The sequence below is a fragment of the Heteronotia binoei genome, chromosome 1 (assembly GCF_032191835.1).
Source record: "Heteronotia binoei isolate CCM8104 ecotype False Entrance Well chromosome 1, APGP_CSIRO_Hbin_v1, whole genome shotgun sequence".
NCBI lineage: Eukaryota > Metazoa > Chordata > Lepidosauria > Squamata > Gekkonidae > Heteronotia > Heteronotia binoei.
Genome location: NC_083223.1, coordinates 257,667,173 through 257,692,286, shown reverse-complemented (window position 1 = coordinate 257,692,286; position 25,114 = coordinate 257,667,173). Strand labels below are relative to the sequence as shown.

Genomic DNA, 25,114 nt, shown 5'->3' with positions numbered 1-25,114 from the left:
GAAGGAGAGTGGTTGGTAATTTTCCAATCAGACTAAGGTTGCGTACAGTGGAGGAGTACACCCTCCTGAATTCTTCGTGTCTTTCTAAGCATACATGCAGAAGAATGGGCTGTAATGCACACCGCCTTCCAGAGAAGACCTATTCCTGCAAGGGGTGATTCTTGGAGAAGAAACTGGTGTAGGCCCCAAGAAGTGTTGCTGGTGGTGGGGGAGCCTGGCCACAAGGAGAGAGAGGATTCTAAGGTTGAGCTTTGCCTTCACAAGCTGGTGTAGTTTTTACAATAGCTCTCCTGCTATCAGCTGGCATTTCCGTAAAGCTAGAACTCTCAATTCTTTATTAGCTATCCTCCTCCAGCTGCAGCATCCCAGCAAACATCCTTCATTCCTGCCACACACCATCTCCTGCCTGGCCCTTAAGCAAATACTTCTCTCCCTTGGCAGCAGCTGAGAAAGGGGCCTGTTTGCTTTTCTCACCTGCCCTCTGTGACCTTCCTTCTGCAAACACCGAAGACACCAGGCAAGATCTTGCTGTGGATGGGAGTTGTGTGTACAAGTCCACGTTCCTATAATCCCTTTCCTGCCTGCTAGCATACATGCATAGCCCAACCGTGGCAGCCTAACCCGCCCCCCCTAGGTTTTATTTGGCTGTTTGTGAATCTCAGTTACTGATCTGGTTTCCCCCCCCCCCACCCCAATCCCTCCCTCAAAAAGCTTCTAGCCCTCGGGACAGTATTTGCAGGCGAGAACAGCAGCTAGAGTACACACACCCTGGCAACCATCACTGTTCTACTCCAATGACATATCATGTGCTTAATAAAAATGTCTGAATGCTATTCTGTGGCCCTAAAAGACTGGGATGGTATCCCTCTTAAATGAGGCTACACAATCGAGGCCAGGGCACAGTGTGCTCCCAGGAGAGATGCACACAGAGCGAGTGATTCAAGTCAGGTTGCCAGTTGGCTGGGAACAAACCAGCCCGACCTGTTCCAACCCCTTTTACCAAGAGGTTTGATCTGCAGAAATTAGTAAGCAGAGCTTTCCATGGAGCACAGCTGAACACAGTCACCTTGTGAATTGCTGGAGATCAGATCGCCCTTAAAGCAGTGGCAGCTACAAGCAGAGAAACACCAGTTCTGTTGCATGCTAGGACCAGTTCAGGATCAATTCATCTCTTGTTGCAAGTAGCACTAAAACCACTTAGGGGCACAAGAAGGCATTTAAGTTTCGGGAACAGGTTAGCACACCCCCTGGACATTCAGCCAAGCACTAGCTGATGCAATTCAGTGCTTGGACCTTGAAGCTTATGGGGGGGGGGGGGTGGAAATGATATAAAGGCCTATGCCTGGCTCAGGAATGGTACTGATGCCTCTGGTTTCAGATAAGCTCTGCGGGGGAAACTTGCCCCAAATTAAAAAGTTTCAGCTGAACATTAAAAAGAACTTGACGGAGTGGTTCCTTAGTGGAACAGGCTTTCTTGGGAAGTGATGGGCTCTCCTTCAGAGGTTTTTAAGCAGTGGCAAGATAGAATCAGCACTGATGTGAGATGGCTATGACTTGCTATGAATTTAAACAGATTGGGAGAGGGAAGGTGGGAAGTGATGAGTCAGTGCTCAGTTTCATAGCCCTTCCCTTACATGCCCAGGGTAATGCCAGTCACCACATTGAGGTTAGGAAGGACTTTTCCTCCAAGCCCAGGAGGAAGCTGTGAATTTCCTGCATTGTGCAGAGGGTGGACTAGATGACCACGGCAACCTTCCAACTTTTATGTTTCATCTAAGCTTACTGGCAGCTGCCTGTGTAGTCCTGTTCACATGTTAACAGCAAACACACATATCTGCATACATCTGTTTGTAAGAAAGAGCCAATAAGCATTCACTTTACAAATGCAACCAGGGACCACTACCTACAGGGTTTCAATTGTACATTCAGCTATACATGCATTGGCTGTGACATGAACATAAGTCAATGAACATAAGGTAAAATCAAGCATATATAGTGCACCGATTAAACATGCATTCACTATAACTAGCGAACAGGCGGATGCAACTATGGCTGTGGGAGGAGGGACAATGATAGGAAGAGGCTTTGGCCTAAAGTATCTTCCAGAATGCCACCCCCCTCCCCTGGCTCCAGGCAAAGCAGCTATGGTTGGCTATATATATACACACACACACGAGAGGATGATCACAAGGCCAGTGCTGTATATGCGTTTTGGACTTCTACTGCTCATAGAATCATAGAGTTGGGAGAGGCCATGCAGGCCATCTGGTCCAACCCCATGCTTAATGGGGGAGCCAGTTTGGAGTAGTGGTTAAGTGTGCGGACTCTTATCTGGGTAGAACCGGGTTTGAATCCCCACTCCTCCACTTGCACCTGCTGACATGGCCTTGGGTCAGCCATAGCTCTGGCATAGGTTGTCCTTGAAAGGGCAGCTGCTGTGAGAGCCCTCTCCAGCCCCACCTACCTCACAGGGTGTCTGTTGTGGGGGAGGAAGGTAAAGGAGATTGTGAGCCGCTCTGAGACCCTTCGAAGTGGAGGGCGGGATATAAATCCAATATCTTCATCTTCTTCAATGCAAGATCAGCCTAAAGCATCCCTGATGTGTTTGTCCAGCCAGTGCTTGAAGATGTCAGTGAGGGAGAGCTCACCATCTCCCTAGGCAGCCCATTCAACTGCTGAATGGCTCTTACTGTAAAAAAAAAAAAATCCCCCCTAATATTCAACTGGTACCTTTCTGCCTGTAATTTAAACCCATTATTGTGAGTTCTGCCCTCTGCTGCCAACAAGAACAGCTCCTTGCCCTCCTTTCAAAAACTTCAAGAAAGCCATCGTGTCCCTCCCCCAAAACCTCCTCCAGACTGAACATTTCCAAGTCCCTCAGCCTTTCCTCATAGGGTTTGGTCTCCTTTAACAGCCATCAATGCACCAGCATGGCAGCTACTAGGGCCCTGTGGAACTCACTGCCGCATGATGCTCTTTTTTAATCAGACTAGATAAACCCAATACCTAACTCTGCCAACAACCATTAGCCATATTACTTAAACTGTAAATCGTCCATTCTGTGGCTCTCGGGCTACTCCTCCCACTGCTCTGCTCAGAGTAATTTTTTTGTAGAACTTCTTGCTCTGTTGTGTTCTCCCCACAAGACTGAGGTAATGCCAAGCAAGAAAAACCCACTTTTTTTCACTGAATCAATCCGAGGTCATTTCCAAAGGAGGAGCCACACCGAGTGATAGCAATAAAATATCTCCTCAGAATTTTTCCTTAAGTCTGCTTCAAGATGGAACAGGCTCTTTGAGACTTAATGATACCTTGACATACCCTTGGCTTGTCCCCCTTCCTCAAAGCACCTCATTAGCATAAAGGCTGCTTTAAAGCTATTGGGCCCCTGAGTAATTATGACATTCCACAGTGGATGAGGGACTTCTCCTCATTAACAGATTCCATTTCTTGAAGAATGGCTGTATTCAGACACGAGACTGGCCCACAACATTGTGGTGCCTGGGGCAGAATACCGATTCGAAATTTCCTGCTCCTCTGTGGTGATTAAACAAACACAACTGCCAATGCACCAGCCTTTCCCAGTACCCCAAAATCCCCCCCAAAAAAACTTGGGTCACCTTGGTCTGGAACATGCCCTGCTTCTTAGCCTTGGAAAGTCTTCCATGCAAAAATTCACACCAGACGAAGGCTCTGTGGTACAAGTCTTAAGAAACTGAGCTGCAATTTTGGAAGGAATGAACCTTCACCTCTGCTGTGAGACCTCTTATTAATCTTGGGACTCAGCCAGAAAAGAGAGAATAATACTCTAGGGGTATCAAACATGCAGTCCAGCGGCTGAATCAGGCCCCCAGAGGGCTCCTATCAGGTCCCTGAGCAACTGGCTGTCATCTGCTTCCTTCTCCCTATATCTTGTTTCCTTCTTCATAACAGCTTGCTTTGCAAGGCTTCCTCACTTGCACAGCAGAGCTACTGAGCCAAGCCTTTCTTCCTTCTGTAGGCGGAGGCTCCTCCCCCTCCTGGTCCCCTGGGGAAGGAAGGAAAGAGCCACAGCTTCCTTTGCCCAGTTCCATGCAAAAGTTCCCTAGATCCCATGGGAGAAATACAAAGAAAGCACCTTTAAGACCAACAAGTGCTAACATTTTAAGCACGTTTTAAGTTTCTTTTAAAAAATCTTTAATTGTGTTTGTGTCCTTTATAAAGTTTATATCTCTGCTACATAATCTTAAATAGGTACACACAAGGCCTGGCTCAACCCGATGTGGCCCAGCCCAACAAAGTCTCATTTATGTCAGATCTGGCCCTCATAACGAAACCCTTTGATCACCCCAGAATGACCATCCTTTCTTGTATAAATTTTAATATCAATTTAAATCATCATTGGCCACGATTCTTTGGGTACCTTCAAATCTAACTTTAAAAGTGTGCCGTTTCTGTGGCTTTATGGCGTTCCCTCCTGAGAGATATTCAGCAGGAACCACTTTATCGGAGGCTAGGGCACACAATAGGAAAGAAAAGCATGTTTAACTTCTAGAAGCCATGTGCAGCAAAGGGGGTCCAGAACTGTGCCATTATACTCATGTTGTAAGGGTCATGTAAGGTGTGGGAGGCATTGTACAGATTTAAGTCCAGTAGCACATTAGAGACCCACAAGAAAACTGATGAAGGAAGCTTTGACTCTCAAAAGCTGATACCCTGAAAATCTTGTTGATTTCTAAGGTGTTATTGGACTTGAATTAGGGTTGCCAGGTCCCCCCCCGGCCACCAACAGGGAATGAGGGTTGTAGGGTTGCCTGATCAAGTTAGAAAACTCCTAGAGATTTGGGGATGGAGCATGGGAAGAACAGGGACCTCAGTGGAGTAAGAGGCCATAGAGTCCAACCTTCAAAACATCTATTTTCTCCAGGGGAATTAATCACTGTAGTCTGGAGATGGAGCAGTAATTCTGGGGGATCCCCAGGTCCCACCTGAAGACTGGCATCCCTAAAATCAAGTTCTACCGCAGAGCAATATGGCTACCCTCTGAAATTAATTTGTACACATCTCCACCTGAAGGTTAAGTAGCCTACTTGGGACTGATTTGGCTGATCGCCCCCCCAGCACCAAAATCACGAGGCTGAAACGGGAGAGGACAAAAATGCAGACAGGGCACAGAACATATATTACCTAGTTTAGGACATTTTTAAAGCCACCTATTCCTTGTTTTTTTTAAAAAAAACACTTCAAAAGCAACAAGGCCTAGAAAGCAGCATTAAGCAAAATTACAGGAACCAAGGCTTTCAGGGGTACAATATTTGAGTCCGCACATGTAGAGAAGAACAGCCTCAGCTATGAATGTCACCTTTGGAACTATGAATGGGAGCATCAAACTGTACAAAGAAATCTGAGCTTGGAACACCAACTTGAGTAGAGAATCACCCCCCCCCTCCCAAAGCAGGCTTAGGCTTGCAAATCCCTCCTCTGCAGTCTCCTTAATTACTGTTATTACCCACATGGTGCCAGGAATCATGTAAACAGCAATTTGCTTAGCTCTTCAAGCCATCAGTTAACAGCAGCAGAGGTGGCTGGAATGCAGAATCATTCTCGGAGGCAAGGCAAGGCTGCAATAAACTCTCACTTGCTTCTAGGAAAAGAACGATCTCTGTATACTAAACATAGTTTTAGTTATAAGGGAAGCATATAAGAGAGGCAGGCGGGCGGGCAATCGCATGCACCCCTTTATCTTCAGCAAATTGTAGCACCCCACACCACAATATAGAACTTGCAAAATAAGATGCTAGTCCTACAGCAATACCACCACCTTTGGGAGCAGGCACCCTGAGGCATTGTGTGGAGAGAAAAAATGAACCCGAGTGGAGACTCATTACAATGGGGAAGTCATGTAGGCTAGGTGAGATGTGCAAAAATAGTTAGTAACCTTGAAAGTAGATCCAACTGGTCTGGATCAACCCATGTCAACTGCAGATAAAAGATACCTGAAACAACCAGTTTCACTGCAAAATCCCATGTGTAAGTTCTAATTGTGCATGCTTATCTGGGGAACCACAAATGTACTTGGGAGAGGTAATACCACCCCCCTGCCCTCCCCCCCCCCCTTTTGCTGTCTCTTGCAATCATACAATAAAGAATTCAACTGTTTTGGAAATTGTTTTTTGTGTCTTTCATCAACAAAGAGCCAGTTTGGTGTAGTGGTTAAGTGTGTAGACTCTTATCTGGGAGAACCGGGTTTGATTCCCCACTCCTCCATTTGCACCTGCTGGAATGGCCTTGGGTCAGCCGTAGCTCTGGCAGAGGTTGTCCTTGAAAGGGCAGCTGCTGTGAGAGCCCTCTCCAGCCCCACCCACCTCACAGGGTGTCTGTTGTGGGGGAAGAAGGTAAAGGAGATTGTGAGCCGCTCTGAGACTCTTCAGAGTGGAGGGCAGGATATAAATCCAATATCATCATCTTCTTCGAACAATACTCAATGCTAGCCATCTTTGCGAGCAAGCACACTGAAGCACGGTTGAACACTTCCAGGGTATCCTATTGACTGGGTGTGTGAAAAGATCCTTCTCCACTACATTCTGTGCGAAGTTTACCCCCACACTTTCTCCAATACCAAAACTCTACCCCTTTTTTTGAGCTGGCGGGTGCTGGTGGAATTTTTTTTTTCTCCAGGTGCATGCACGTGGAAATCGTGGTGACCTCTGGTGACTGATCCCTACTGGGGGTATGGAGGATATTCACAGAGGGAGGGACGGTGGCTCAGTGGTAGAGCATCTGCTTGGTAAGCAGAAGGTCCCAGGTTCAATCCCTGGCATCTCCAAAAAAGGGTCCAAGCAAATAGGTGTGAAAAACCTCAGCTCGAGACCCTGGAGAGCTGCTGCCAGTCTGAGTAGACAATACTGACTTTGATGGACCAAGGGTCTGATTCAGTATAAGGCAGCTTCATATGTCCAATAAAGCCTGCCCCTGCCTCTGGTATTCCAAGAAGGTCTCCCATAGAAGTACTTGCCAGAGGCGACCCTGCTTAGCTTCTGAGATCTAACAAGATCGAGCTTGCTTGGGCTATCAAGGTCAGGGCTCACTTTTGGAATTCTGATACAGTGTGGTGATACAGCCACAAAACTGCTACCGCAGGAGGCAAAAACCATCCACAAAGTTAAGCTGTAGCTTAACTTCAGCCACACAGTGAAGATCCTTGTGCTGTGGTGACAGCTCCTGCCAAAGCAATGTTTAAAAAATCTTCAGTACAAACCAAATAAAATATACATTAGCTCAAACTCCCGCTTCAGCCTAAGAGGGTGGAGATGCTTGTGCCTTCCTCATTGACCTCAGTGTTTTCTCATGCAGATGTTTTTTTCAAATCATCAAGTTATCTTCTGGCTCGCTCTGTATTTTTCTCTTGGTCTTCTGGAGCAGCCAATCAAATCTACTGTGACCAACCAGCACTGTGGGGGCAAAAGCCACAACTGGCCACAGCCGCTTTCTAAAAACACTTGGCAAGCATCAGGAAAGGTATTAGCAGGTACCACAATAGGGGCCACTGATCTAGCTAGACTATAATCCTGTGATGTCTACAGTGGTGGTTTAAAAAACGTTCCTTACCAGGGGTAGACTGGCTGCATACTGTGAGAAATTCTGATGGGCCCAGGCTGCCCTTTACTAATCTAAGGCTGTGTCTTCCACCTTAAACATTAGCCTCAGATTGGGCTGTAATTTTTGTCGGACTTCCACTGAAAACATTAGCACCTAAATTTCTTCAAATTCAGCAAGTAGTTGTCACAAAAAGTGGATTACTGCAACACAGAATTTTTATTTATTGCTCACAATACACAAAGCCCTGGTGTTCAGGTGTGGACTTTAAATGGCACCTGAAAAGAAATCCACCATTTGGAAACATCATTACACTGAGGGCTTAAATCTCCCACTGTTAGCATTCCCAGCAGTTTCTCAAAGCAATGAGGGAGAAACACCAGGTTTAAAAAAAAAAAAAAAGAGTCTAACCTCAGCAGTATCTCATTTACATTTAGAAAAAAATTGAGGTTCACAGTTTTAGACAGCAAGAGAATTATTATTTTTTTTTAACAAAAGTTAAGCTGGTGCTTTGTGCTATAAGGATTTAGGTAATCTAGCATCCCTTTCCTTTAAATATGGTTTGAGTACCAAAGATAAAGTTTTCAAAAGATGTTTGGTTGTTCCTTGATGAAGCCCATTGAAGGCTGAAGTAGGAAAAGCAAAAAAAAAAAAAAAAGCCACTTTTCACAAGGGCCAGTTAAGAGGTTGCTTTTCTAACACAAATTAATACTCATATTGGAAAAGGGAGGTATTTTACCAGCACAAGAAAAAGGCCCCATGGATTTCAGGCCTGAAGCACCAGTCAGGAAGCCAAGACACTGAACGCCCACAAAGTTTCCAGAACAAAATGTACATTCTTTGAAATGACTATCAGGGCTTACACAATCTGCAAATCACAAAGTCAAACGTGGCCCAATGCCCACCATGTACATTGGCTGGCTGGACATTTGATAAATCTGTTTTTGCTAACTTTCCTGGACTAGGAGTGGAGGGAGGGAGACCCTTTGTTGTGCTTCGTCGATTACAAATTGTGTAGGCCTCGGCCCTTCTTCCACCATCAGAAAGAGTAACTTTTTAGGAAAATAACTGTAGGAAAGAACAAGGGAAACAGGCGTAGCTGCGCTAGTCTCTGTCTGCCCCTCTGTGTTACGCTGCAAACACATGAAAACACTGTAGGAGGAAAGGTTAAGAGAGAGGGCTGTCACAAGACCTTCCCCCTTCCATTGAGAATCCTTTTGGTCCACTTTCACAGTTGTTAAGGCCAGTCAAGTGTCCAGGTGTACCAGAATCAAGGTCTGAATGCAAGAACATATGCAGCAGAAAGAAGGCCATACGCAGCTGAAAGAAGGGAGGAGATACAAGAATCTGTGCGTTGGGTGAGAGGAAGCAGCCCAAATGGCAGCTCCATTTGTCCAAGTCAAGGAGAACTTTTGCCAGGTGACAGTAAACAAGATGTCTTTTCAGGAGCATCAACTAGAATCCCGTAACAGGATAAGAAACAACCACATCCCACCCAATCTTCCAACCTCACTGTAGCATTATTGAATGGCAAAGAGATCACTTGGGGACTCTGGCACCTTTGATGGATCGGGACATCATTCGCTTGAGCTCCTTAAAGGAGCGACTGCGGCGAAGCTTGAAGCTGCCTACTGGCAGGTCGGTGGAGTCTAAGGTGGCAGAACCATGGGGCCATCTGTCGCCAAGGTGATGGAGGATCCAGTCGCCATTCAGGCTGATGGCGCTTGTGGCATCTGCCTCGCCAAGACCAGAGCCACTGCCAGCAAATCCAGCCCGCTGCCGTGGCGGCAGGTCCAGGTGACTACTCCCCAGGAAGCAAAGGGATGCTGGAGAATCGGCAGAGAAGGCAAGATGACGGTTCAGCGGATGAGGTGGGTGAAAGACACCAGCTTTCAGCCGATGCCGCCCTGGGGCCTTGTTGGAAATCTCTAGGACAGACGCCCATTTTGTCTTGACCACTTTGCTTTTGCCGACTTGAGAGTCGCTGTGGCATACCAGCCCTGCTGCTGCATGGACATTGATCTCTGAGCTGGCCCGGGCCCTGCTTCCTACCCGATTGGATGGCTTACGACGGAGGCTAAACTTGCGCAGCAGTTCCCGAGGGTTTAACCAGCTTCTTTCTGTATGTTTCTCCAGCTTCTCCGCTGTCTTCACCAATTCCCGGGAAGCATGCTTACCTTTGTATAGTTTGTCCAAGTCCACAGCAGCTGGGGGTAACGACAGAACTTTCCGGGCAGGAGACTCCACTTGCACGATGTAACGTTGGGTACGGTCAACCCAATTGAGGACCCCTCTTTCTGATCCACCAGGCAGCTTCTTTGGACAGGAGGCTAGAGATGGCTCCCGGTACAGTGGGAGAGGATCAGGGAGGGACATTACTGAAGGCTCGCTAGCCTTGGAGAGGTTGGTGGTGCTAGACTGGATGGAGCTGATCTCTGGAAACATGGCGAAGTCTCCTTGGCCATCCAAGACTTGAGAATCTCGTGCCCCCTCTGAGCCTTCTGGTGAGCGAAAGTGGGAGCAGGTAGAGATACGCCGCCGGATCTTCCACCCTGGTACCGAGGCGAGGAATTGGCTGGCACCCAGCATGGAACTGCAGACAGACAACATGGACAAACTCTTCTGGTTTCCAGCGAAGAATCCCACTTCTGTCCTATTCACCGCTGAACGGCACTTGTACCGCAACACCAACTTGGCAATGTAGCGATCCAGCTGCGCCCTCTGCTGCTGTGGGGAGGAAGGGGGTGCACTTTCTGGGGAGCTGACCCCTGCAAGCTCTGTGGGGCCCTCATCAAGTTCTTCCTGAGAAGAGCTCTGGGAGAGGCTGCTGGTGAAAAGAGGACTCTGCAAAGCCACCGCATGCAAAGGGCTGGGGTAATGGTAGATTTCATTGGTGTTCCGAGAGACAAGGTCTGACTTGTACTGCAGCAGCTGAAGGCTTGGGTTCTTTGAGAGTGGCAGGGACAAATCTCCAAGCCCCAAGAGGAACTCAAGGTCACCTGCAAGCAAAGGAAATGAAAAGAAGCCGTGAGGACAAGAACTTGAGAATGAACAACGCACACAAACCAGCTCCAGCTTCAGAATCAAAGCAATGGATAAGAGAGGAGAAATTAAACAGAAGGAGAAGACTGCAAATTTATACCCCGCCCTTCTCTCTGAATCAGAGACTCAGAGCAGTTTACAATCTCCTATACCTTCTCCCCCCACAACAGACACCCTGTGAGGTGGGTGAGGCTGAGAGAGCTCTCATGAAAGCTGTCCTTTCAAGGACAACTCTTGCCAGAGCTATGGCTGACCCAAGGCCATTCCAGCAGATGCAAGTGGAGGAGTGGGGAATCAAACCTGGTTCTCCCAGATAAGAGTCCACACACTTAACCACTACACCAAACTGGCTCTCTAATTCTAATAACAGAGACTCTAATTCTTCCCCATTCCATCAATGAATCCCTTCAGCAGAAAAAGCTTCACCTGCCTTGATGCACAGCTGTTAAAACCCTACCTGGGAGAAAACAAATGGGAGAAGGTTATGCGAAAGTAGCCTGAATACCACTGAATATAGATCATATACTTCTTATATAAAATTCCATTAAAAGTTCACTGCAAAATCCAAAAATCCATATGTTATAGTAAATACGTTTGTAGAATTTTCATACAAAAAAGTCTCTCTGTAATAATGAAAGTCTCTCTGTATGGATTTGCGAGGTCAATTTGCCAAGTGCTTATCAAATGCAAGACATCAGTTTTCCAAGTTCCTCAAACTTATATGGAGCAGAGAACAAATATAGAAGCATCCACTTGGCTTTATGAATTTAAGAAGATATTGAAAACACGCCCCCTAAAACCAAAAAGAGATGTATTGTCCTAGCTATTATAACTCGCTTAAAATTTATATTCCACTTTTCCAAGTTTGTTTAAAGTGGCTACAAGTATAAATATATTACACTGGCAACGGAGCAGCATACCAAGTAATCAACAATACCAAGTAATCAACAAAACCAGTCAGCTCAGTCCAAACAAATGAAGATATCTGCTGGGAACTGTCCAGGGTGCAGAACACGACAAGGGCTTTTGGGAGAATCACTCTGGAGGACTGAAATTTGTCAAGGTAAGAGTAATCTCATCAGATCATGAAAGCTAAGCAGAGTCTGCGCTGGTTTGTATTTGGATGGGAGACCACCAGGGAATACCAGAGTTGCTATGCAAAGGCAAGCAATGGAAACTGCCTCTAAATGTCTCTTGCCTTGAAAACCCCACAAGGTTGCCATAAGTCAGCTGTGACTTAATGTCACACAGCAGAGGACCAGGAAGGGCCTTCTATTGGCTGCCACCACTCTGGTTAGGGTCTGTCTGGGAGGGCCCAGAACAGTAACCCAATCCCTGTATCTTCCTTATTAGCTGTGACCAAAGAGATGTGAGGACTTCCTTTTAACAGAGTGTCTACACCTGAGATCCCCCAACCTTTTTGTGCTTGCAAGGCAACTTGGAATTCTGACACGTGGGGGAGGGGGACAACCACAAGATGGTTGCCACAAAATGTCTGAGAGTGAGTTTGTTCATAGCATTTACTCCCTGACATTTTGTCACAACCATTTCGTGACTGTCCCTGCCATCCTGTGTTGAAGAGTTCCTACAGTTCTGGTCACCGTTATCTCCAAAGGACATTGTGGAGCTGGAAAAAGTACAGAGGAGGGCAACCAAGATGATTCGGGGGTTGGGGCACCTTCCTTATGAGGAAAGGCTGAAGAGTCTGGAACTTTTCAGTTTAGAAAAGAGATAAGTGAAGGGGGACAGCGGGACCAGATCTATATGTTTTTTAAGGGGGGGCAAAACTAAAAAATTACGCCCCCTTAGGGACCCATTCTATCTTATGGGCCCATATAACAGAATGGACTCCATGCCTAATTTGGCGCCCCCCCCCTCTGTTGCTGCCCAGGGCAAGCACCCCCCCTCTGCCCCCACCCCCCCAGATTCAGCCCTGGGCAACAGATAGTGGTTTATAAAACTATGCACAGGGGTAGGGAGAGTTTACAAAGAGACATTAATCTCCCTCTCTCAAAATACTATAACTCATCCAACGATGGGCAGTAGGTTCAAAGCAGACAAAAGGAAATACTACTTTACACAAAGAGTGACTAAAATGCGGAATTTGCTGCCAGAGGATGCAGTGATGGCCACAGGAATAAACAGTTTTAAAAATGGAATTAGATAGATTGATGGGGTGTGAACTGGCAGAGACTGACCAAGAGAGAGATCTTGGGGTCGTGGTAGATAACTCACTGAAAATGTCAAGACAGTGTGCGTTTGCAATAAAAAAGGCCAACGCCATGCTGGGAATTATTAGGAAGGGAATTGAAAACAAATCAGCCAGTATCATAATGCCCCTGTATAAATCGATGGTGCGGTCTCATTTGGAGTACTGTGTGCAGTTCTGGTTGCCGCATCTCAAAAAGGATATTATAGCACTGGAGAAAGTCCAGAGAAGGGCAACTAGAATGATTAAAGGGCTGGAGCACTTTCCCTATGAAGAAAGGTTGAAACGCTTGGGACTCTTTAGCTTGGAGAAACGTCGACTGCGGGGTGACATGATAGAGGTTTACAAGATAATGCATGGGATGGAGAAAGTAGAGAAAGAAGTACTTTTCTCCCTTTCTCACAATACAAGAACTCGTGGACATTCAATGAAATTGCTGAGCAGACAGGTTAAAACGGATAAAAGGAAGTACTTCTTCACCCAAAGGGTGATTAACATGTGGAATTCACTGCCACAGGAGGTGGTGGCGGCCACAAGTATAGCCACCTTCAAGAAGGGTTTAGATAAAAATATGGAGCACAGGTCCATCAGTGGCTATTAGCCACAGTGTATGTGTGTATATAAAATTTTTTGCCACTATGTGACACAGAGTGTTGGACTTGATGGGCCGTTGGCCTGATCCAACATGGCTTCTCTTATGTTCTTAGATTCATGGACGATAAATCTATGAATGGCTACTAGCCATGGTAACTGGGGAATTTCCACATTCAGAGGCATTAATTAATCCTCTGAATCCCAGTGCCAGGAGGCAACATCAGCCTCTGTTCCCTGTTGTTGGTTGTCCAGAGAAACTGGTTGGCCACTGCGTGAAACTGGATGCTGGACCACTGGTCTGATCCAGCAGAGCTCTTCTTATGTTCTATTAGTGTTATGAATAAAGGTAACTAACTCTTCAACATTTCAGGCAGAAGCTGCCCTTAACGATATGTGTTTTTAAAGCTGCCCTTAACGGTATGTGTTTTTAAAGGAACACAAAGTGTTTCCTCGCCCACACACAGCTTACCTTCAGTCATGCAATGAAGATCTTTGTGTTATGGTGGCAGCTTATTTTTGAATCTGTGCAGCCAATATGATATCCCAGGGCCAATCAGAAGCCAGCCTGGACAAAAGTCCTAAAAACACTTGCTAGGTGCCATGGTACCCAGGGGCACAACACTGAGGACATCTTTCAAGAAATATTTCAGCAGCCACAATAACTGGCAACCTGAGCCTGTTTGGTAATTGAAGCCCAAGGTGAAATATAATTGACTTGGTGGCCTCATTCTGTTTTCTCCCTGCATTCTCAAAGAATCACGGCTCATGCAGAACCCTAGTTATGTTCCTGCTTAACAAAAGTCTGTACTGTTTTTCATGCCTCATGCCCAGTGTTCCCTCCAAGCTGATTTAGCGTGAGCTAGCTCACAGATTTTTAGCCTCCAGCTCACACATTTTTGTCTTAGCTCAGGAAAAATGGCCCCAGAGCACAATAATTTATGCAGTAGCTCACAACTTTAATGCCATTAGCTCACAACTTTAATACCAGTAGCGCACAAAGTAGAATTTTTGCTTACAAGACTCTGCAGCTTAGAGGGAACATTGCTCATGTCTTAACTCCTCTTTTAACAAGAACACAGCAGAGGTCGAAAGGGACTGAAGAGTTGGACAGCTAAACTAGCCGTTTATGCAAACATGACCTCACCTGTCGAGACGGGTCTTCTACTGTCAGCACCAGGAGCATTTGCCAATGTGAATCTCTGCAGTTGGAGGTCCAGGAGACGAACGGCAGCCTCATCTGTAGAACGTGGCCGGACAAAGTTGCTTTCCCGCAGGCCTGGCAGTTGAGAGAGGGAGCCGACACTGCAGCGAGAATCCCCAGGCCCGTCGCTGTGCACAGAGGCGCAGGAATCTGAGAGGGAGCCCATCTCGCTGGTCTCGTAAAACCCTGAAAATGGTGGAGAGGCAGGATGACAAGCTAAAGTGATGTGGAACCTAGATCGGATGGTCTTTAGAAGACAAGGATTAGGCAGTTGTCGACTAATGACAATTTAGCCACGGCAGTGAAATCTAATCTCCAATTGCAGGAGCAATCTACCTCTGAATATAGGATGCTGGGAACAAAGAAAGGAAGAGGTATGTGGCTTGTCATGATCCAACTACTACTGCACCAGACAGAAGGCATGGCACAGTGGCCAAGATCTCCTAATCAGGAATGCGCGGCCTCATTTGGAGTACTGTGTACAATTCTGGTCACCACACCTCAAAAAAGATATTATAGCATTGGAAAAAGTCCAGAAAAGGGCAACTAGAATGATTAAAGGGTTGGAACCCTTTCCCTATGAAGAAAGGTTAAAACTCTTAGGGCTCTTTAGCTTGGCGAAACGTTGACTGTGGGGTGACATGATAGAGGTTTACAAGATTATGCATGGGATAGAGAAGGTAGAGAAAGAAGGACTTTTCTCCCTTTCTCACAATGCATGAACTTGTGGGCACTCAATGAAATTGCTGAGCAGTTGGGGGATTAACACATGGAATTCACTGCCACAGGAGGTGGTGGTGGCTACAAGCATAGACAGCTTCAAGAGGGGATTGGATAAACATATGGAGCAGAGGTCCATCAGTGGCTATTAGCCACAGCGTATTGTTGGAACTCTTTGTCTGGGGCAGTGATGCTCTGTATTCTTGGTGCTCAGGGGGGGGCACAGTGGGAGGCCTTCTAGCCCCACTGATGGACCTCCTGATGGCACTTGTTTTTTTTGGCCACTGTGTGACACAGTGTTGGACTGGATGGGCCATTGGCCTGATCCAACATTTATTTATTTACTTTCGATTTATATCCCGTCCATTGCAAACAGACTCAGGGCAGCTAACAATCATAATAAAACCAACATCTCAATTTCAGGTATAAAACAATAGGACAAACAATTATAATTTAAAACAATGTATTGGTGCTATACAAAATATACAATTTATTTGTTGGTGATCCTTCTGGTGGAATTGCCTAGCAGCGTAGCTTCTCTTATGTTCTTATGCCTGGTTCATATCTCAACAGGAATGGACTTGGTGGTCTCATTTTGGGGGCCTCATTTTGATTTAAGTTTTTCTATCCAGCTTTTCTCCTTAAAGTGGTCCAAAGCAGCTATGCAAGCCACGCCTTCTCAGCATCAACCCCTCTTCAGCATTATGGGGACAACAATGTTGCCCTTTCTCACACACCAAGCTGTCTATAAAGGTTGGTCTGTCAAGGCCCATGTTGTCTCTGCTGACTGGCAATGGCTCTTCAGGATCTTAAGAGGAAGTCTTTTATATCACCTCCTTCCTGATCTTTGTAACTGGAGGTGCTGGGGATTGAACTTTAGACATTCTGCATCCAAAGCAGATGCTCCACTAGCGTGCCGTAACTCTGACAGGATCAATGGAAGGATTACAAGACAACACATGCAAAGCACTTTAAAAGCATAGCAACAACAACAACAATGGTAACAACAACGGTAATAATAATAATGATGAAGAAGAAGATGAAGAAGAAGAAGATGAAGAAGATGAAGAAGAAGATGAAGATGATGAAGATGAAGAAGAAGATGAAGAAGAAGAATTGAAGCAGCAGCAGCAGCGGGTAGCAATTGGAGTGCATAAGAGGGGAAAAATAAATTGCATGCACAAATTTAAAACCAACAATTTTTTTGAGCTCCAAAAAGCAAAACTCATAGAAGAAGATACCCTGTGAGGTGGGTGGGGCTGAGAGAGCTCTCACAGAGGCTGCCCTTTCAAGGACAACTCTGACCCAAGACCATTCCAGCAGCTGCAAGTGAAGGAGTGGGGAATCAAACCCGGTTCTCCCAGATAGGAGTCCGCACACTTAACCACCACACCAAACCACTATACTAATAGAGTTTGAAGGGGCCATAGAGGCCATCTAATCCAACCCCTTGTTCAGTGTGGGATCAGCCAGCTGCTGCTTGAAGACTGCCACTAACGGGGAGCTCACCACCTCCCTAGGCAGCCAATTCCACTGCTGAACTACCCAGGACCCAAATTCAGAACCGAGACTCCTGCATCTACATCATAAGAACATAAGAGAAGCCATGTTGGATCAGGCCAATGGCCCATCTAGTTCAACACTCTGTGTCACACAGGGGCCACAAAAACCCAGGTGCCATCATTCTAAGCCTGCTCTAAGAAAGTTATCCCTTGGGCCACTGGATTCCAAGCCTGCAGCAAACATACCTGAGCTGGGCCGAGAGTCTGCCTCCATGATCTCCTGGGCATCTCCTCGGTTGACTCCGGCTTTCTTGGGGAAGAGAAGCTGTTCACTGACCATCCGTAACCCGAGGCAGCCTGCATCAGATCTCATTCCTGCATTAACACGGAGAGCTCCAGAAGCCACCTCAATGTTCTCCGATGAGCTGTAGGAGATGCGAGGTTTCTTGGGAGTCCCGAGAAGGTCCTCAGATTTGCTGCGGTCCAGCTTCACTGCAGGCGGCAGGTCACTGTTGCCCAGGAGGCTTCCGTCTTTCTGTGGGCAGGATCACACAAGCAAACTCTGCATCAGATGGAGGGGTAAGGAAAGGCCAGGGGGATCTAAGTTCTGTGCTACTGACTCAGGCATGCTTCACTGGGACAGCCTCCTCCATCCTTGCAAAGCCTTATGAAGTGGCCACTTTGCCAATGGGTAAGATCAAGAGCTGCCTAATACCCTAAGCTTCCTCTGTCATGGCCTCCACACAGTGCTGGCTCTAGAGCCTCTGGCACCACAGGCAGGCTCCTTGCCCACCGCCGTTGCTTCCCCCTGCAGCTTCCACAGCCCTTCCCCCTCCGGCCACTGCTAGCCTTCCTTCCCCGGTGCCTAGTGGGCAAGCCGGCCCTGCCTTCACATGATGGGATGGCCCTCATGCCCAGGTCAGGAAAGCTCTGCACACTTTTATCAGCAGAAAGTATAAAATCATGGAATTATAAAGTTGGAAGGGACCTCCAGGGTATCCAATCCAACCCCCCTGCACAATGCAGATAGCTCAGAAGTACCTCCTGCTAAGTTCATAGAATCAGCATTGCTGTCAGATGTCCATCTAGCCTCTGTTTAAAAACTTCCAGCCCACCACCTCCCAAGGAAGCCTGTTCCACTGAGGAACCGCTCAGTCAGGAAGTTCTTCCTAATGTTTAGCTGAAAATTCTTTTGATTCAGTTTCAACCTCTATATGACAGCCCTTCAAGTACTTGAAGATAATTATCGTATCACCTCTCAGTCTCAGTCAAAAATGGAATTGTTCAGGGAGGTGTGGGATCAAGTGGTTGTTTTAATTTCTGAGGAACATTTTAGGTAGTTCTGATTGCTGGGTTAAATGTAAAAAATCAATTGCCTTAAAAGCACAGAGGCTTTACCTAGTATCCCCAATCCTTCACGCTTCCCACTTAAAGGGGAAATGCTGTTTCAACAAATGACAAAGATATTATAACTCCAGTGGTAACGAGAGAATTTTTACTTACAGAAATAGAAGCACATCTTACATGACGTATTCATATAGGGACACATTTAACTTATTGTGAACAGATTAACTTCAAAAAAATTAACTTGTTACAGCTCCAAGCCCGGGTGAGAGAGAGAAGAAGAAGAGAGGTCTTATATAAGATGAAATGGAAGGCAAGCAAGGGTCCAAAGAGGCTCAATATCTAACCAATGCGGGGTGGGAGCAGGACTGCTCAGGGTACCTGAGGAAGATAATTCTCTTAACCCTTTCCCTCCCAGATCATGCAGTTGCAGTACCTAACACTGACAGCATTGTTTAGTGTGTACATTATCCTGTGTTTATTGCACTTCCTCTATTGTAAAAAGGTTAAAAAGATAAAGGTAGTCCACTGTGCAAGCACCAGTCATTTCCGACTCTGGGGTGACGTCGCATCACGACATTTTCACGGCAGACTTTTTAATGGGGTGGTTTGCCATTTACTTCCCCAGTCATCTACACTTTCCCCCCAGCAAGCTGGGTACTCATTTTACCAACCTCAGAAGGATGGAAGGCTGAGTCAACCTTGAGCCAGCTACCTGAACACCCAGCTTCCGCCAGGATCGAACTCAGATCGTGAGCAGAGTTTAGGACTGCAGTACTGCAGCTTTACCACTCTGTGTCATGGGGCTGTCCCCTATCGTACATCCCCCTAATTCTGAAATACAATTTTATTGTATTGTTCTCTAATTACACAATCCAGTTTTTTACCACGTTTTTTATTGTAAATTGAAGAGCCCCATGGCGCAGAGTGTTAAAGCTGCAGTACTGCAGTCCTAAGCTCTGCTCATGACCTGAGTTTGATCCCCGGTGGAAGCTGGGTTTTCAGGTAGCTGGCTCGAAGTTGACTCGGCCTTCCATCCTTCCAAGCTTGCTGGGGGGGAAGTGTAGATGACTGGGGAAGGCAATGGCAAACCACCCCATAAAAAGTCTGCCGTGAAAACGTTGTAAAAGCAGCATCACCCCAGAGTCAGAAACGACTGGTGCTTGCACAGGGGACCTTTCCTTTCCTTATTTTAAGTATTATACTGCTTCAATTGTATTTTTAAATTTTAATTTTGTAATCCCCCTTGACGCAGACTAGAAAATAAAGTGAGTTTTCAATTTTCATTAATTTCAGTAATAGAAATTTAGGTTTGATAGGATAATAAGTATTGTGTATATTTAATTTCCCCCCAAAAGTTTCCATTTTTCTACAAATGCCCACTTTTCCCCCTGGGCTTCAGAATGTCCAGAAATGTTACATCTCTAGTCCTATGCACACTTCCTTTGGACATCATATTGTAGAACTTACTTCTGAGTAAACACAACCATACAAATCTCTTCCACTTAAAATCACTAGAGATTTAAAATATTTCGTTCTAGCTGGATCTATTTTATGTAGGGTTGCCAATACCCATGTGGGGGCAGGGGATCTCCCAGTTTGGAGGCCCTCAAAAAAAAGCAAGGGGGGGAGGGAAATGTCTGCTGGGCACTCCATTATTCTCTATGGAGACCAATTCCTGTAGGGTATAATGGAGAATTGATCCATGGTTATCTGGGGCTCTGGGGGGGGGGGTTTGCTGTTTTTGAGGTAGAGGCACCAAATTTTCAGCATAGCATCCAGTGCTTCTTCCTGAAAGACCCTCCAAGTTTCAAAAGGATTGGACTAGGGGATCCAACTCTATGAATCTCCAAAGAAGGTGCCCCATCCTTCATTATTTCCAACGGAGGGAAGGCGTTTAAAAGGTGTGTGGTCCCTTTAAATGTGATGGCAGAACTCCCCTTTGAATTCAATTATGCTTGTCACAACTTTGCTCCTGGCTCCACCCCAATGTCTCCTGGCTCCACCCCCCAAAGTCCCCAGATATTTCTTGAATTGAATTGAATTCAGCAGTCCTAATTTTACGGGTAGTTCTGTGCTAAAGACAGCTGAGCCTGCACAGAAAAGAGGATGGAAGACAAGAAAAATCACAGATGAGGCAAGGTGAGTGCAGAGCCTTTAAAAGTTCTAGTCCACCAGACTAGAAGCTTAATGTTGAGACAGGGTTAAGGGGAGTCAGAATAAAGATTTAAGCAAAAGATGTGACATGATCATGGCTAAGAAAGTCTGATTGTAGCAGAGGCATTGTGGCTTGATTCAGAAGTCACATGTATAGAAAGTGGATAGGTTATGCCCAACAAGTACACAGATACCTTACAGTCATGTGACACCAGTCAGCAACTGAGATGAGGAGGCTGCGTCAAATTGCCTAACAAAACACAGCCTCAGTTCAGGTACCACCAAGCTGTAGCCAGGGTTGCTTATGGTTAGGGCCGGGGCAGTGTCCCAAAAGACCAACCACGACTTGCAAATGGCTGGTACACCAGAATCAAAAGCTCTGGTTCAAAGGGGGCTTACAAACTGTGCTTATTGGGACTATGTATGTTTTGATGCGATTGCTAAATTGACAACCCAGAATCAGTACCATCATTCTACTTCCAGAGGTTTGTGCATGTAGAAAACAAAAGATGACTTATAGTTTGTTTCTGTGTTTGAAAACGTGAACCACATTCCGAGTTTTAAGCTATTGTCAATACAAACCATTAATTAATTATTGTATGGCAGTGGGTGTAGTATAGCCCTGAGATCCTAAGATTATCTGGTAGCCAGAAGTTCTAGCTCTTTTAGCATTATGTACCACTAGGTGGCAAGCTAGGGTTGTTTTTGAAGGCAAGAGACCTTTCAGAGGTGGTTTGCCTTTGCCGGCCTCTGCATCACAAGTAGGGCTGCCAATCTCCAGCTGGAGGAAGGGGATCCCTCAGTTTGGAGGCCCAGCCCCCGCTTCAGGATCATCAGAAAGCGGGGGGGGGGAATTATGCTGGGCACTTCCTGGAAAATTGATCAATGGGCATCTGGGGGGACTGTTTTTTGGGGTGGAGGCACCACATTTTCAACATGGCATCCAGTGCCTCTCCCCAAAATACCCTCCAAGTTTCAAAAGGATTGGACCAGGGTGTCCAATTTTATGAGCCCCAAAAGAAGGTGCCTCTATCCTTCATTATTTCCAATGGAGGGAAGGCATTTGAAAGGTGTGTGGTCCCTTTAAATGTGATGGCCAGAACTCCTTTTGGAGTTCAAATATGCTTGTCACAACTTTGCTCCTGGCTCCACCCCCAAAGTCCCCAGACACCATTTACTTTCTGAAAAGCTTGGTGGGCATCAGGGGAAAGTACTAGGAGAGGCCAAGGGGCCCATGAGTACCATGTTGGGATATCCTCACCTAGAAACCCTGGATATGCACATGATACCACTCTAACGGCAGAAAGTGAGGAGGACCTAAAGAACCTCTTGTTGAGGGTGAAAGAGGAGAGCACAAAAGTAGGCTTGAAACTCAGCATCAAAAAACCTAAGATCATGGCATCTGGCCCCATCACACCTTGGCAAATAGAAGGGGAAGACATAGGGGTAGTGACAGACTTCATATTTCTGGGATCTATGATCACTGCAGATGGTGACTGTAGCTATGAAATTAAAAGACACTTGTTCTTTGGGAGGACAGCTATGGCAAACCTGGGCAGTATAATAAAAAGTAGAGACATCACCCTGCCAACAAAAGTCTGTATAGTCAAAGTTATGGTATTCCCAATAGTAATGTATGGATGTGACAGCTGGACCATAAGGAAGGCCGAGCACAGAAGAATAGATGCTTTTGAGATGTGGTGCTAGAGAAGAATCTTGAGAGTCCCTTGGACTGCCAGAAGATCAAATCAGTCAGTATACATATATATACACACTGTGGCTAATAGCACTGATGGACCTCTGCTCCATATTTTTATCTAACCCCCTCTTGAAGCTGGCTGTGCTTGTAGCTGCCACCACCTCCTGTGGCAGTGAATTCCACATGTTAATCACCCTTTTGGTGAAGAAGTACCTCCTTTCATCCATTCTAACCCGACTGCCCAGCAATTTCATTGAATGCCCACGAGTTCTTGTATTGTGAGAAAGGGAGAAAAGTACTTCTTTCTCTACCTTCTCTATCCCATGCACAATCTTGTAAACCTCTATCATGTCACCCCGCAGTCAACGTTTCTCCAAGCTAAAGAGCCTCAAGCGTTTTAACCCTTCTTCATAGAGAAAGTGTTCCAAACCTGTAATCATTCTAGTTGCCCTTTTCTGGACTTTTTCCAATGCTATAATATCCTTTTTGAGGTGCGGTGACCAGAATTGCACACAGTATTCCAAATGAGACCGCACCATCGATTTATACAGGGGCATTATGATACTGGCTGATTTGTTTTCAATTCCCTTCCTAATAATTCCCAGCATGGCGTTGGCCTTTTTTATTGCAATCGCACACTGTCTTGACATTTTCAGTGAGTTATCTACCATGACCCCAAGATCTCTCTCTTGATCAGTCTCCGCCAGTTCACACCCCATCAACTTGTATTTGTAGCTGGGATTCTTGGCCCCAATGTGCATTACTTTGCACTTGGCCACACTGAACATCATCTGCCACGTTGACGCCCACTCACCCAGCCTCAACAGATCCCTTTGGAGTTCCTCACAATCCTCTCTGGTTCTCACCACCCTGAACAATTTAGTGTCATCCGCAAACTTGGCCACTTCACTGCCTACTCTCAACTCCAAATCATTTATGAACAAGTTAAAGAGCATGGGACCCAGTACTGAGCCCTGTGGCACTCCACTGCTTACCGTTCTCCACTGCGAAGACTGCCCATTTATACTCACTCTCTGCTTCCTATTAATTAGCCAGTTTTTGATCCACAAGAGGACCTGTCCTTTTACTCCATGACTCTCGAGCTTTCTAAGGAGCCTTTGATGAGGAACTTTATCAAAAGCTTTCTGGAAGCCAAGGTAAACAATATCTATCGAGTCTCCTTTGTCCACATGTTTGTTCACCCCCTCAAAGAAATGTAACAGGTTAGTGAGGCAAGATCTTCCCTTACAGAACTCATGCTGAGACTTCCTCAATAACTTGTGTTCATCAATGTGCCTACTCATTCTGTCCTTGATAATGCTTTCTACCAACTTTCCCGGTATTGAAGCCAGACTGACTGGCCTGTAGTTACCCGGATCTCCTCTGGAACCCTTTTTAAAGATGGGGGTGACATTTGCTACCTTCCAGTCCTCAGGAACGGAGGCAGATTTCAACAAAAGATTACATATTTTTGTCAAAAGATCCACAAGTTCAGCTTTGAGTTCTTTCAGAACTCTTGGATGTATGCCATCCGGACCTGGTGACTTATTAGTTTTTAATTCGTCTATCAGTTGTAGGACCTCCTCTCTTGTCACCTCAATCTGACTCAGGTCTTTCAACACCCCTTCCAATATAAGTGGTTCTGGAGCAGGCAAACACTTCTCATCTTCCACAGTGAAGACGGAGGCAAAAAATGCATTCAGCTTCTCAACCTTTTCCCTATCCTCCTTCAGTAATCCTTTGACTCCTTGGTCATGCAAGGTCCCCACTGCCTCTTTGGCTGGTTTCTGCTTCTAATATATTTGAAGAAATTTTTATTGTTGGTCTTTATGTTTTTTTGCAATATGCTCCTCATAGACCCTTTTTGCCTGCCTGATCACAGTCTTGCATTTGATTTGCCACTTGCATTTGATTTGCCACTGCCTGTGTTCCCTTTTATTAATTTCACTTGGACTAGCTTTCCACTGCTTAAAGGAGTCCTTCTTACCTTTTACAACTTAAAATCACCTATGACGACACTGTTTTTAAGTCTAGCCACCATCTTTAAGCCTTCCATCATATTATAGTCATCCTCTATCTTTTAATTTGGTGGGTGATAACAAACTCCCATAGTTAAATTGCCTTTTGGGCCCTCTATTTCAACCCAAAGCATTTCTAGAAGGGAGTCTAATTCTCTGACCTCAGTCTTACTGGACTGTATGCCCTCTCTGACATACAGAGCCACTCCACCTCCAACCCTTCCCTCCCTATCCTTCCAGTATAACTTATTTCCAGGAATCACCGTGTCCCACTGATTCTCCTCATTCCACCAAGTTTCTGAAATTCCCACAATGTCTATGTTTTCTCCCAACATTAAACATTCCAACTCACCAATTTTACTTTGAAGACTTCCAGCATTTGTGTACAAACATCTATAATTTCCCAGGCAAGCTAGGCCCGCCACCTTCCTCCTGCCGCCTCGAGACTCTGGCAGGCAGTCCATTCTGTGTGTCACCATCTCAGTGGACAACTCTGATCCATTACCCGGTAGAAAAGTAACAGCTAACCTTTCATCTCTTTGAGATGAGTCCTCCTGAACCAGAGACATTTCATCTCCTGTCGGCTTTGCCCCAAGATTTAGTTTAAAAACTGCTTTGCCGTCTTTTTGATTTTAAGCGCCAGCAGCCTGGTTCCATCGGGGGACAAGTGGAGACCGTCTCTTTTGTACAGCTCCCGCTTGTTCCAGAAAGCATCCCAGTGCCTAACAAACTTAAACCCTTCCTCCTTACACCATCGTCTCATCCACACATTGAGACTTCTAATTTGTGCCTGTCTCTCCAGCCCTGCACATGGAACAAAAAGCACTTCTGAGAAGGCTACCTTGGAGGTCCTGGCCTTAAGTCTCCCGCCTAGCAGCCTAAATTTTTCCTCCAGGACCTCACGACTGCATTTCCCCACATCGTTGGTGCCAACATGCACCACGACCACTGGCTCCTCCCCAGCACTGTCTATCAGCCTATCTACGACACGCGTAATGTCCACTACCTTCGACCAGGCAGGCAAGTCACCATACGGTCAGTACGCGGTTTTGC

At 46.0% G+C, this 25,114-nt stretch overlaps 1 protein-coding gene across 1 annotated transcript in view; it reads right to left on the bottom strand.

Annotated features, from left to right (window-relative positions):
- Window positions 1-7,775: 7,775 nt before the first annotated feature.
- The window catches only part of LOC132582474 (dapper 1-A-like), a 32,551-nt gene continuing 15,212 nt past the window's right edge, over window positions 7,776-25,114 (bottom strand). Inside the window, exons 2-4 of the mRNA XM_060254064.1 lie at window positions 17,090-17,378; window positions 14,565-14,807; window positions 7,776-10,574 (exon numbers count right to left, since the gene is read on the bottom strand). Coding sequence (XP_060110047.1) covers window positions 9,115-10,574; window positions 14,565-14,807; window positions 17,090-17,378 — 1,992 coding nt within the window. The 3' untranslated portion in view covers window positions 7,776-9,114. The remainder of the gene's footprint in view (window positions 10,575-14,564; window positions 14,808-17,089; window positions 17,379-25,114) is intronic.